At 42.2% G+C, this 12,202-nt stretch overlaps 1 protein-coding gene across 2 annotated transcripts in view; it reads right to left on the bottom strand.

Annotated features, from left to right (window-relative positions):
- SPTBN1 (spectrin beta, non-erythrocytic 1) overlaps window positions 1-12,202 on the bottom strand; it is a 200,417-nt gene that overhangs the window by 59,957 nt on the left and 128,258 nt on the right. For both annotated transcript variants that reach the window (XM_006274441.4, XM_006274440.4), the window contains 10 exons: window positions 10,086-10,166; window positions 9,225-9,340; window positions 8,042-8,154; window positions 7,264-7,451; window positions 6,042-6,159; window positions 4,328-4,486; window positions 3,501-3,803; window positions 2,550-2,703; window positions 923-1,793; window positions 688-825 (listed from right to left, as the gene is read on the bottom strand). In XM_006274441.4, the coding sequence (XP_006274503.1) occupies window positions 688-825; window positions 923-1,793; window positions 2,550-2,703; window positions 3,501-3,803; window positions 4,328-4,486; window positions 6,042-6,159; window positions 7,264-7,451; window positions 8,042-8,154; window positions 9,225-9,340; window positions 10,086-10,166 (2,241 nt within the window). The remainder of the gene's footprint in view (window positions 1-687; window positions 826-922; window positions 1,794-2,549; window positions 2,704-3,500; window positions 3,804-4,327; window positions 4,487-6,041; window positions 6,160-7,263; window positions 7,452-8,041; window positions 8,155-9,224; window positions 9,341-10,085; window positions 10,167-12,202) is intronic.

Here is a 12,202-nt window from a genome sequence, read left to right as displayed (position 1 = left end):
GCTGAAATAGGCCTGCTGAGCCCTTAAAAAACTGTTTTGTCCTGGTGCTTTTTATTACACAAGTAGTTGCTTGCATATTTCTGTCGCTACAGGGCATGTTAGAAAACAGTACATATCAACAGACTGGCTACAAACATTTCTGTGTTCCCCAGGATCAGGTATTTCCTGTAGGTCTCCTATAGGTCTGCATTTGCCGCATGGTTTCAAAGTATACCTGTGTGAACACTAAGAATCCAATTAGCAGGTGTGTATGATATACTGTACCATCTTATTTTCACAAAGCATTTGGTATGGTAACTCCCCAGCTGTTAAAGATTTGTAACTACTAGACTAAGGCTGGATTCAAAGTCTACTGAAGCCAATGGGAAAACTATGGCTTTTGATCATAGTAAGGAGAGGAAGAAGCTTATTCTAACTTTTCAGGTCATCTCCTTGACTTGAAACTACTCCAGTTAACACTAGATGAAAATCAGGCTTTAACATATCAGAAATACATATGTAACGTATGTACTAGAAAAACACAAGGATGGAATGGTTTAGTCAGGGCTTGATCTTGCCTTGTGCAAGAGGGTTGGACAAAGCAAACTCACAAGTTTCCTTTCAGCCTTATTCTCCTATGATCTCTCCTAATTTCACAGCCATCTCAACTAATATCAGGTTTTCATATGTTGCCAGTCACTAGCTTACCTTGTGTTCAGTTTATCTTGCTGTGCCTTGATCTCCTTCTCACTTGGATGACCACTGTGCATCAGCTGTCTAGCAATCTGATTTACCACTGCAACACGGGATGCCTGATTGTTCATTTCTGGTTCTAAGCTTTCAAATCTGGGAAAAAGATCATAAAGGCATTGGAGGATCTCTGTCACGGGCAACTTAAATTTTAAAGGTACACAAAAGTACTTCTTCCTAAGTCTGTTCTTACCTGTGCTGGATCACTTCCAGGTCTTCTAGCTTCTCTGGAATCTGCATACTGTTAAGCCACTGCTCCTTTTCATCAATCCAAAGTTCACATGCATCTGCTTCACTGAACATCTTATACAGAGCAAGGGTATCTTGTAATGCTTGCTTACGGAGCCGGGTCAGTTCAGCCACCTCTTTGTATCTTTCCTCTATTCCAGACAACCTGCCCTGCACATCTGCAGATTCAGCATGTTCTTGTGGCAGAGCCTTCGCCTGCTCATGAAGAGAGTCAATGACAGATCTATAGTTTGCGATCTCTTCGGCAACATCTTTGTGTTTCCTGACCAAAGACTGAGTGGAATATTCATCATGACCAACATCATTGCTGGAGACAATCCTAAGGATGTCCAACATCCAGGCATCGATATCATCGGCATCAGCTTGGAACTGGTGAAGCAAAGAGGCTTCTTCCAGGCGCTTTTTCCTAATGGCAGAGAGCTGCTCAAGGTTAGCCCACTGCTCCCGAATGTCCTTGATTCGTTCCTTGATTTTCTCTGACCCAAAGTGTTCCTCAGCAATCATATCTTCACCTTCTTTTACAGTCTGTTGGAAGTGGCCACTACGACCACTCATTTCATCTTCAAATGCTTTATGCTTACTTAAGAGGCGGATGATACTAGTTAGATCCTTCCCATAGTCATCAGATGACAAGATTTGTTCCTTTTCTCTGATCCAGCCCTCCTCTTCAGCCATTTCCCAGAAAAATTTCCACAAACGTCTGGATTCTTCCAAGCGAGCCCGGCGTTCAGCTGCTAACTGGCATAGTTCTTGGTAACTAAACTCCATATGAGCTACTCGGTCTCTGATAACTTGTGGGTCACACGGTTTGTAACCTGTTCAGACAGAGAAATATATTACTTTGGCTTATTTTTAAGATCTAAAGTTACAATACCCACCCCAGGCTCTTAATACGTGGTCACTAGAGCTACACTGTAAATTTAAGTTTGTTAATTGCTAGGCTTCCAAAGTGTTATATACGAGCTGTTTAAGCTCCATCACATCACAAGTTAATAACTGTAGAAAAATCCACGCATTTAAAGATGCGAGGAAAAATTTCTACACTATACCTTTGCCTTGATAAATATTTTGGGTATTTCCAGTGAATTAAAATAAGTTATTCTAGATTCACATGACTGAAGTTAAAAACAAGAATTTGGAACCATATGTACATTCTGCAAAAAAGTTATGCCTTGCTTGTGTAACTTCACTGACTTAGCAGAATTATTCTTGGTTTTTGTAAGATCAGAAGCAAGCATCTGAACTGTATCCATCAGAAACAGTGAAAAGGGGGAACTGTAATGAATGCAGAATGTTTATTTTAAAATTACAGCAGCTGTTGGTGACCAGAATTAATATGAGGCAAAATGATGCCATGATGAATACCCCCATGAGGGCAGTTAGCCAAATACATTGCTTGCTTAAGGGGTCTAATTGGAAGCAACTGAATTCAGCCCAGTTACACCGGTGGTGAATTTAGCCTCGCATTCATTATATGGCTAATGAAGCTTGATAATGATCTGACTAAAGTTAGTGTCTCTTCAAATCTGATGCATAATTAAAATCAAAGATGATGTGCTGGCTTGAGTTACCTTCCCCATCTGTGGCAAATTTCTGAGCAGATGCATTGACCCCTCTCACTCTCTCAGCCTGAACGGCAATGTCTGCCTCCACTAGGGCATGTTTCTGTAACAGGTCTTCTACCCCTAACAAATGCTTGCCATAGTCCTGAGACAGCAGCAGCACCTGCTCAAATGAAGAGAAAGGTTAAAAGCACCAGGTGTAATCAGAATTATTCATCATTAAAACAAGTACTTCATGTATGAATTATGCTCTCAGTTGTCACACTAGTTTAAATACAAATGTGAATGAGTCTGAGCTGAAGATACATCCGGGCCAATATTTTTAACACTGTTGGGTGTAAAAAGCTCATCCATGTCACCTACACACAGCTTTAGGTTTGAGATGGTGCCAAGCTATGTTACTTCAAAGAGAACATGAATAAGTGTTCTACCTCCCCAGGTTCCCATGTGCTGTGCCTAGATACTGCAGTGCTTTGTGGGGTGAAGCTTACTTTCTCTGCTTATCCCAGCTCTGTTTGCTGATGCATGCATGGGACCACCACCCTGCCTCCTCTCTGTTCCCCCTGGAGGAGACTAAGGGAAGTGCTGAGTGTGTTATTCCAACCCTTCATGGAAGGCCCTTTCCCCCGCCATCAATCCAAATGTGCAGCCTTCTGAGGGGTCTAACACTGATGCTGTGTTGAATATAAACCCTCCCCGCATCAAACAGACCAGCAACATCAAAAGTGGTGTTGTTAGTAGGTGAGAGACTTGGGGTTATTGTAGCTGCTTTTATTTTATATTTTAACCATCATGGCACCGTGCAGCAAGAATCAGATCAGCAGTTGTGAACGTGGTTATATTAGATCCTTCGGAGCAAACTACTTAAAACAAACCTAATTTACAAGATAAAGGATCTACACACGCACACTTTCTAATCCAAAGCAGTTTCCTGCCATATCTAATCTGGATGACATTTACCTTCATTTCATCCATCCAATCCATAATGTAAAGCATTTCCTGGAATATCTTTTGCAGACCAAGGTTCATCTCCAGTCTTTGTCTACGTGCCCTGAGCAGCTCCAGCAGGTACTCCCACAAACGGATAACATTGTCCTTTCTTGCAGTGATACGTTTGATATCATGGTAATTTTCAGTCTCAAGCTCCCTTGCAACAGCAACCACTGCTTGAACTCGTTCTTCATATGCTGCAATGTCTGTTTCAATGGCCTCGTGCTTTTTAGTTGCAGCCTCCACTGCTGGAAGGTCAAAACCAAAGTTATCCTGTAAAGACACAGATTCCATTTTAATAAGGCTTGTGCATCAACATGCTCTCACTCAAACAAAACTGTCTGCATTGGGTGGGGGAAGGGGAAGGTTTCACAACACAAATTTGCTAACAAATGTGGAGTTTCAAAGTACTCTGAAAATTCTTCCACAGATAAAAATAGTATTGTGGGAAAAATTTTGTACTGGCCTGGGGGCAAGGAGCATGGAAATGCACTTGGTCTTTTTTTCATCTCTACTGTCAATGAATCAAATTCAGCCCTGATACAATTCCAGTGATTTCACTAGAGATTAACGTGGCCTTACAACTTCATGAAAATACTGCCTATGAGTAGATGTTTCTATACTGTTCTCTACTAAGCATGGGCTTGCTGAACTAGTTGAGAGGGAATTTAGGACAGACAGGATAAACAGCAGGGCTCCTAGCCAGGGGGAGCAGACATGCTCTGTGCAAAGAAACTGTAGCCCATAATTACTCACAGTAATAATTTTAGTCATACTTATAGTTCTGAAAACACCACCTGAGAAACTAAACGTTGATTTTCACTCAGCCAGGTTTCTCTCATAGCTGCCTTGCGATCAAATCTACGTGCAAGTTGTTCCAGTTTCTCTTGTCTTATGAGCTCATTTCGCAGTGCCAGTTCTCTTTCATGTTCAGCTTTTTCCAGTCTTTCCCAGGCCTGAAGAAGTTTGAAAAAAAAAAAAAAGGCATCGTGTTCTTTAGATTCACATCTCTGCAGGATTATGAGAAATTGCATGTCTACTTTGCATGAAATAAACATTACAGATCAGAGTTAATCCCTACTGTAAATTCACTGTGACCAAAGAAGGAACCAAAAAGGGTAAATCACACCCAGAACACTCACACTCAGAATGCCTAAGTCTTGTGCCAAGATCTGCCCAAAACAGGCCACACTGAGTTTCATTTCCTTTCTGTGAAATGGGTATAAAACTGACCTGACTCACAAAGGTATGCTGGGGGTCTTGGTTCCATCTACTCGCTTTAAATCTGCTTAAGCAAAATACTTGCTTAGAATATGCATGAGTGGGTCTGACTGTGTTTTATGAGTTCTACTGCCAAAAAGAGATCAATTCTTTATTCTTAATAAGGGAAAATATGGATTCACTTGGTCTTCCTCCAAGATTTTTTTTTTTTTTTTTTTTAAAGATCACTGTTCAAAAATTGAGTAAAGAACTGAGATGTTCATTTTGTTGTATGTGAGAGCCTCCCTTTAAAAGTAAAAAGCTATTCACATACATTAATCTATTGCCATAAAAAGTTTTAACAGCATGGTCAAAATCAAGTTTACAGCTCCTACAGCTCTCTCTCATAAACAACAAAAATGCCAGCAATTAACCACACACTATTCTACATTCCTCTGTATCCTAACAGAAGTGCCATTGCCTAAAACCACAGGCACAGGAGCTCAAGACAAATAGGGGAGCTGTGAAGTTTATTGCTCCCTAGGATGGAGAGTGAAGCCACTGACACCAGCGACAGCTGCTCTGGGAAGTCTAAGCATGATCAAACCAAAAATAAGGTGGCTCACAGTTTAAAGTAGTTTGCTATCCCTTAGAAATTTTGTCAGACCTGCTGCTGTTCAGCCAGCTGTACCAATAGGACAACTGGTCATATACATTTTGATTTGAAATGAATGAGACCGCTCTCCAATTCTCCACAGGTCTTTTTTCCCCTCACCATCCTTATCATGGATATTATGACTGAGAAGCTTAAGCGGTAAATGCTCCACTGTTTTGTGGTTGTGGAGGGCAGAGAGATGGAGGAGCCCCTGCAGTTCTATTGTGCAGAAAAACGGGACAGGATTTGAGGACCTGTACACCACAGCTCTGCTCTACATAATACCCTTGCACTCTTGGCTGCAGGAGTCTTTGTGGGGAGGCAGAGCTCGGACAAAAAGAGAGGCTGTGGTCAATACCAGGGAGGACAGTAGGGGAAGACTAGTGGATTTGTAACTACAAAGAACTACTGCCTGCTTCCATAAAGTTAGCCAATGCAAAGGTTGCTGATGCAGCTTTGCAACCACCTTAGTTGTGCATCAGTGATATGCACAGGAAAGATCATTCCACCCCTCCCAGTCAAGCAGGTGCCCTGATTCAGTCCTGGAGAAGTGGCTTTGGTGTGAAGGACCACTGACACCCTCACTTGTTGGGAGTAAGATTAAAAGAAAACAAATGCCCAAGATGTACATGAGGAGTTGAAAAGCCAGGGTATACCTTGTTAATGTCCGAGATGAGTTTGCCTTCCCTTGGCATGTACACTTTCTGATTGTTTGCTCTCATTTTGCTTTGAATGGTAAAAAGCAGCACTTCTAGGTTTCCTTTTTCTGTAAATCTAAACAGAAATTCCCCCAAACATAAGAAAGTTAAAAACGAGTATTTCACTGCTCCTAGGGAACTAGAGAGTATTTTCTTAAACAACTTATGTGATGCATAGTATGGTAACCCAGACATCTCCATTTCACGTGACAGACTAGTAGTCTACACGTTCATCAGAATCAACTGGTTTAAATGTTGCAAAGTCTGCACAAAATCCACTAATGTATATGGGTGCAGTTAAGCTTGGCTGGACTGATCTTGTTGGGGATGGTCCTGCTTTAGCAGGGGTTTGTACTAGATGACCTCCTGAGGTCCCCTTCTACCATGATTTTCTGATTTTATGAAACCCATTGGGGGATGGGAAGGGAGGATAGAAATAACAGGCAACTTTTTATGTAGGTGCATTGTATGGCATTAAATCCATTGACTCAAGAATCTAAGGCCAGATCCAAAGCCCAAAGTCGATGAAACTTTTTCCACTGACATCAACAGGCTCCGAATCAGATTTTCAGAGCAGTTCCTGAAAACTACACGATCTTTATAGGCATAATGAAATCAATAGCAATTAAAATGGAATCTGGCTGCTTGTAATGCTTTTAGATGGCAAACATTAACAGAAAAAGCCTTAACTGCTAATTATAAAAGTATGTTGGGATCTTAGCTTTGCATAGCACATTACAGATATAGAAATGCAGCTCTGTAGATTTATGTTATATTTTGTAAAACCAGATACATTTACTCTTCATCTGGGATAACCTATGATATTCCATTATTAGCTGTGTGTGAGTATTACATAATGCTGGCATGCATTATTGGTGATAGTATTATCTAACAGCAACACACTATTGCTATCTGTACCACTTCACTTTGAGGTATTAAAACTTGCACTGAAATGGTATCTCTCAGGATCTGAGATCCTATCCATAGCACATTATTTCCTGTTTACTGTGTGGGTTGAGTGGTAAAGAGCAAGCCATCCAAGGGTATTAACAACCAGGAATAAGGCGAAAAAAAGTTACCCTCTCCTGGTGCCCCCCCCCCCCCCCCCCCCCCCGCCTTTCTATTTAAAAAAAAAAAAAAAAAAAAAGACCCTATTTTTCTAAGGCAAGATTAAATTTACTTGGGTGGTTTCTCCACTGTGCGATAGGTGTTGAATGCCTGCAGCTGCTGTTGCACACCAACCAGTGAGTTAGCAAATTTGCGATTATTCAGGATGATGATGGTTTGTTCAATCCACTCAAGAAGGTCAGAAGCCAGTGATTCGTATTTTTCAATCATTTTCTCTGTTTCGATGGCATTGTCAAGCACCTGCAACAAGCAACACAAAACAATTGAGTGACAAGGCCAGACCTTTTCAGAAGCCTACATCTCTATAAAGAGACTGCGCAAAGGGACTTAATTTATGGATCAAACCACTCGCTCCTGAATACAGAAGGGGGCTGGGGATACTGAGGAGTGAGGACTCTTTGCACTGCTTTGAAGCAAATTTCCACAATCCCAAGCCAACTAAGGGGACAGGGTCAGTGTTTACAAAGGGATTCTTATTTTGTCTGTAAGTATGTTGCTGGCTACCATGAACAGTGTGGGTATGTTATTAAACTGAAGGCTCCTTACAGCTCCAAAAAGAGAGAGACAGAGGGGCAGCTAATGGTAGAGAAAAGAATGAACAAGATAAAGTTAGGAAGCAAAGTTAAACATCAGCTAGTATTAAGAAACAGATGAAAACATCAGTAAAGATTAACCACTTTCCATATTATATCAGAATATAAGGTCTTCAAATCCAAGATTAAAAGCAAACTCAAAGCTAATATGCAATAGGGCTGCTAAAAGGACTGACATTGTACATAAAAATAAATATTTAATTAGCTGCATCACATATAAAATGTTAGCTGGCAAACCTTTCCAATACGTTTTCCTTCAACGGCTAAAGCTTTCATCTTAGAAAAGTAGTGGTAATATGTCACCACATAGGTGATAATTGACTTTTCGTCAGGATGGTCAACACTGATATCTGAAAACCAAATAAGAGTTACTTTAGCATAGTGCGTGGTATGCAATTTAAAACAATGCATACAGTGCTGACAATCCACAAAGTAGGACTCAGACTGAGAGTCATGGCTTCCCTCACTTTTCAGCTTCTGGGGCTTTGAAGTCTAGGTTTGCGTACTAATCAAAAATACATTCAGTGGCTTTGGCCCAGTCTCCAGCTCTTTGATGCTAGAAGTTATAAACCTCCTCCTCTATTTTGCATTAATCTTAGAGACAGAAAACTGTGTTTAAAACACCGGATGGGGAGCCAGGACATCTGGGTATTGTTCCAGATTCTGGCCCGGACTAGCAGCTGTTCATAGCTGAACAAGCCTTTTAGTCTCTGCATGCCTCTGGGATACAGGATCAGTGATATTTGCCTGTCTCCACAAGATAGTTGCAAGATATGATGTTTGTCAAGCACTTAGAAGAAATGTACTACATCTGTATTTGAGGGAGGAAATACCAGCCTCCAGCATCAAGAAGCCAACAACAATCATCCACAATCACACACACAATTTGTGAGGGTGATACCTGCCCAATGATGTGACTTTTACTTGCCCCCTACCAACAAAGCCTCCTGTCCTGTGAGTGTTGCTCACGCTTTAACATCCATACACATCAGAACAATACTACTTGTTTGGGGGCTGGGAAGAAAGTTAAGAGAAAGCTTTATGAAAAAACATGCCAATTTCATTTTAACTTAAAGAATGCGTTTCCCAGCACAGATGGGATATGGCTCTTCACTTCTCCACATACGTGGCCAGTCCAGCAACAGCAAAGTACTGCCACATGGCAGGGACTGAAGTTTAACTTCCTGCTCAGCTCCCTGCGAAAAGGAACCTCTTGTATTTGTCACTGGTGATCACTCTGCTGCCTCCTGCTCGGGCAAGGTACTCTATGACTAGAAGAAAAATCTGCATCCAGGTCCCCTTCGACTTAAAAGGCTGCCGCATAAAAAAAACAGAACCCTGGAGCATGGACGGGTGTAACAGAGGAAATAACATTCTTCCACAGAAACCCAGTCCATGTCGTAACTGAAGGAATTCTTACCCTCTGGGTCCAAAAGCTTAGTAAGACCAAGGTGTTGCTCTGCCAGGTTAAAAGCATTCTGCAGATTGTAGTGTGCATTTGATTTCTTCAGCTTGTCAAAATCAATGAGATCAGGCCTAAACAAGAGAGAAACACCCTCAGTTTCTCTAACAGACAAATGAGCCACTTGATGAACAAGTGAAATAAAAGCTGGAACACTCCAAATAGCAGTGAAGACCCATGGAAGCAACTTCAACAGGGATGAATTTGGATCAGGTTTTCCCATCCTTCACACAGTCCTCTAGTTGACGCCTCCCATCATCCTACTCATTTCAGTGAGGCCACAGAGGAAGTATGGAGTTGCACAGCATGTGCCAGCAGGGCTAAATCTGGCTTCTGGCAAACCAGAGAAAATTGACCAGGGATGAACGTGGCTGAAGTCAAACAATTTAGGGCTAGGGTTACGCACTCTCACTTCCTTGTACAAGTGGTTCTCCTGACTTCAACAGGGTTAAGAACAGAAGAACATAAGAGATGTCATGCTAAGTCAGACGACAGAGCCAAAGAGCTCAGTAACCTGTAGCTCGCAGTGACAGAGTAGATGTTATGTATGGGCATGTGTATTTAGGCAGGAAATATCAACAAATCCAAGCCCTGCCTCTCTCCCCTTATCGACTCCAGGATGTAGAGGCCTAAAGACTCCCAAGTTGGAGGCTGCACCCTTGCTTATCATGTTTGCACGTGGGACTCCAAAATGTTCTTTCCAGTTCACCTTCAACTCCCATATACTTAAACATCAAAGAGCTAACTCTTGCAAAACTGTGCACACAGCAACATATCCAGATTTCCAAATATATTATAGGGTATTTTACAAGGACGTACCTGTGTTTATGAATTAGTGCGTTGAAAGCCATCCCGTCCCGCCAGCTAGTAGTGAAGTTGTGAATGTTGACATTGGGATAACTGACAGAACAAAAAACAAAAATAACGTAAATCACTATAGCATCCCCATTCTGGCTTTGCACACTGTCACTGAAAGCGTGGGACAGAAGTGACAGTTCCTATAAGCAGATATGAGGAATGTTATCAACCAGCTCCTGAAGTTTCACAACCATGATCCTTTAAAGCACATCAAAAGGAGAAGAGCAAGAACATCTTCGTTTTCCCATGTAACACTAAGAGAGTTGATATATATTTTATGCCCAAGTTTATAAATTATATTTTTAAAAGAAGCTAATTATCATTTTTCTAACCTCTAATTCCCAATCTTTATCCTGTGGGGATCCAACTCTGCAAATTCAAATCCATTTTCTCACCTAAGCAACTGACCAAGTGTTATCTTCAAGCACACAGAAGATTAAATTTTGGAGAGGAATAACAATTGGTCAAGAAACAGAGCTGGAGACTATACTGGTGACTGCCAGGTGGAGAAGGAGGGTGGGGGGCCTTTTTTGAAATGCAAGGGGAGAAAGGGCTTGAGGCCTTTAATAGATGACATTAGGGAAGTGGTGGACTAGAAGCTTTTCCTTGCAGCTTCAAAAGAATGACTCTCCCCACAGTGACTTCCAAACAAGTGCCTCGGGTCATGTGTCTGATGGTTAACTTGATAGCTAATAGATCAAGCAGAACCAAATTCACTTCAGTTCTGGTTCAGGTATTTTTTCAAAATATCCAAAAAAAATTAAGGTTCTTTGCAAACCCAATTTCAAGGGAACCCTCTGAGACAAAAGTCAAAGTTTTACTAGAAGTTCTTAGAAGTACTCAATTCACTTTGAATTCATTCAAGTTTCATGAAGGAAACATACTGAATTTCTATAAATGATGGATATCCAAAGCTATACAAGAGCTACCATTTGCAGAAGCATTTTGGAGGCACTTCTACTTATGAGCACACCTCTTCTGAATGTGGAAAAAACATCCAAACGCTAATTTCTTAATTCATTCCAAACTTTTTCTAAAGGATGTGTGGCCACTTCAGACATAATTGGACAGCAGGAAGTCCATTTCAGCAAAACAGTCAGTTCCTCTCATAGATAGTCTTTTCTCTGCAACTCTCAAAAGGTATTCTGTAGGCAAAATCCAACTGCCATTGGAGTCTGGTCTAACAGTACAAGATTTTACCCATATGTGCCACAATCCTTCACACTTTAGAAATCGATCATTTATGAAAAAGGAATTCCTTTGCATAATGCTGAATCCCTTGGGAGAAGACATTTTAGTTCTGCAGGGCAGGAGGAATCTGAGAAGGCAAAAAATGTATTCCTCTGAGGTCATGTCCTCACAAGATGCTTTACTTGAGATTAGAGCCAATTACAGCACAGTAAGCATCACTGCCTACACATGCAAATACAAGTGGCAAATTTACTTGGGAGTAATTACTGCACAGTACAGCATGTGTAGATGGCCTCCCAGTCAGCTGGACAGCAGGGGGAGGGAGACTGCTTCCTGCCTGCAGGAGTCATCAGCTGCCAGGGCGGGCTCCCCGGCCACTGGCGCTCGGGTAGGAAAAAAGTTTCCCTGCCCCAGCATCAGGGAGCTCCCAAGCCCCTACTCCACAATCACAGAGTGGAGGCTAGAAGGTCACCAAGCCGGGTCTGCAAGGTAAGACTCTCCCAGCTCCATGACTGCAATCGGGGGCAGGGGCTGGGAACTCCCTGCTTCTGGGGCAGGGGGACATTGTCCCTGCCTGGGCTCCGGTGCCAAAGCCCACCCCAGCAGCAGGTAGCTCCCAGGGGCAGGGAACAATGTCCTCACCCCTGCCAGAAAATAGCTGTCTCCTGGTCCCATGCTCCCTACCAGCCCCTGGCCTAGCACCCAAGGACAGCCTAGAGTTCCCCTTGGCTGCTGCAGGAGGCCAGTGCAGGGCCAGGAGCAGACTGGTGTCATGAGCAGCAAATCCGCTCCTGCTTCCCCACACGTGAAGACCCCACTGCCTGGGGTGGGTTTACTCTACAGTAAATTATTCTAGAGTAAACCCACCCACCCTGAATCATTTGCAC

Source organism: Alligator mississippiensis, chromosome 1 (assembly GCF_030867095.1).
Source record: "Alligator mississippiensis isolate rAllMis1 chromosome 1, rAllMis1, whole genome shotgun sequence".
Lineage (NCBI taxonomy): Eukaryota > Metazoa > Chordata > Crocodylia > Alligatoridae > Alligator > Alligator mississippiensis.
The sequence above is the reverse complement of the archived record's forward strand: the minus strand, read 5'-3'. Positions and strand labels throughout refer to the sequence as shown.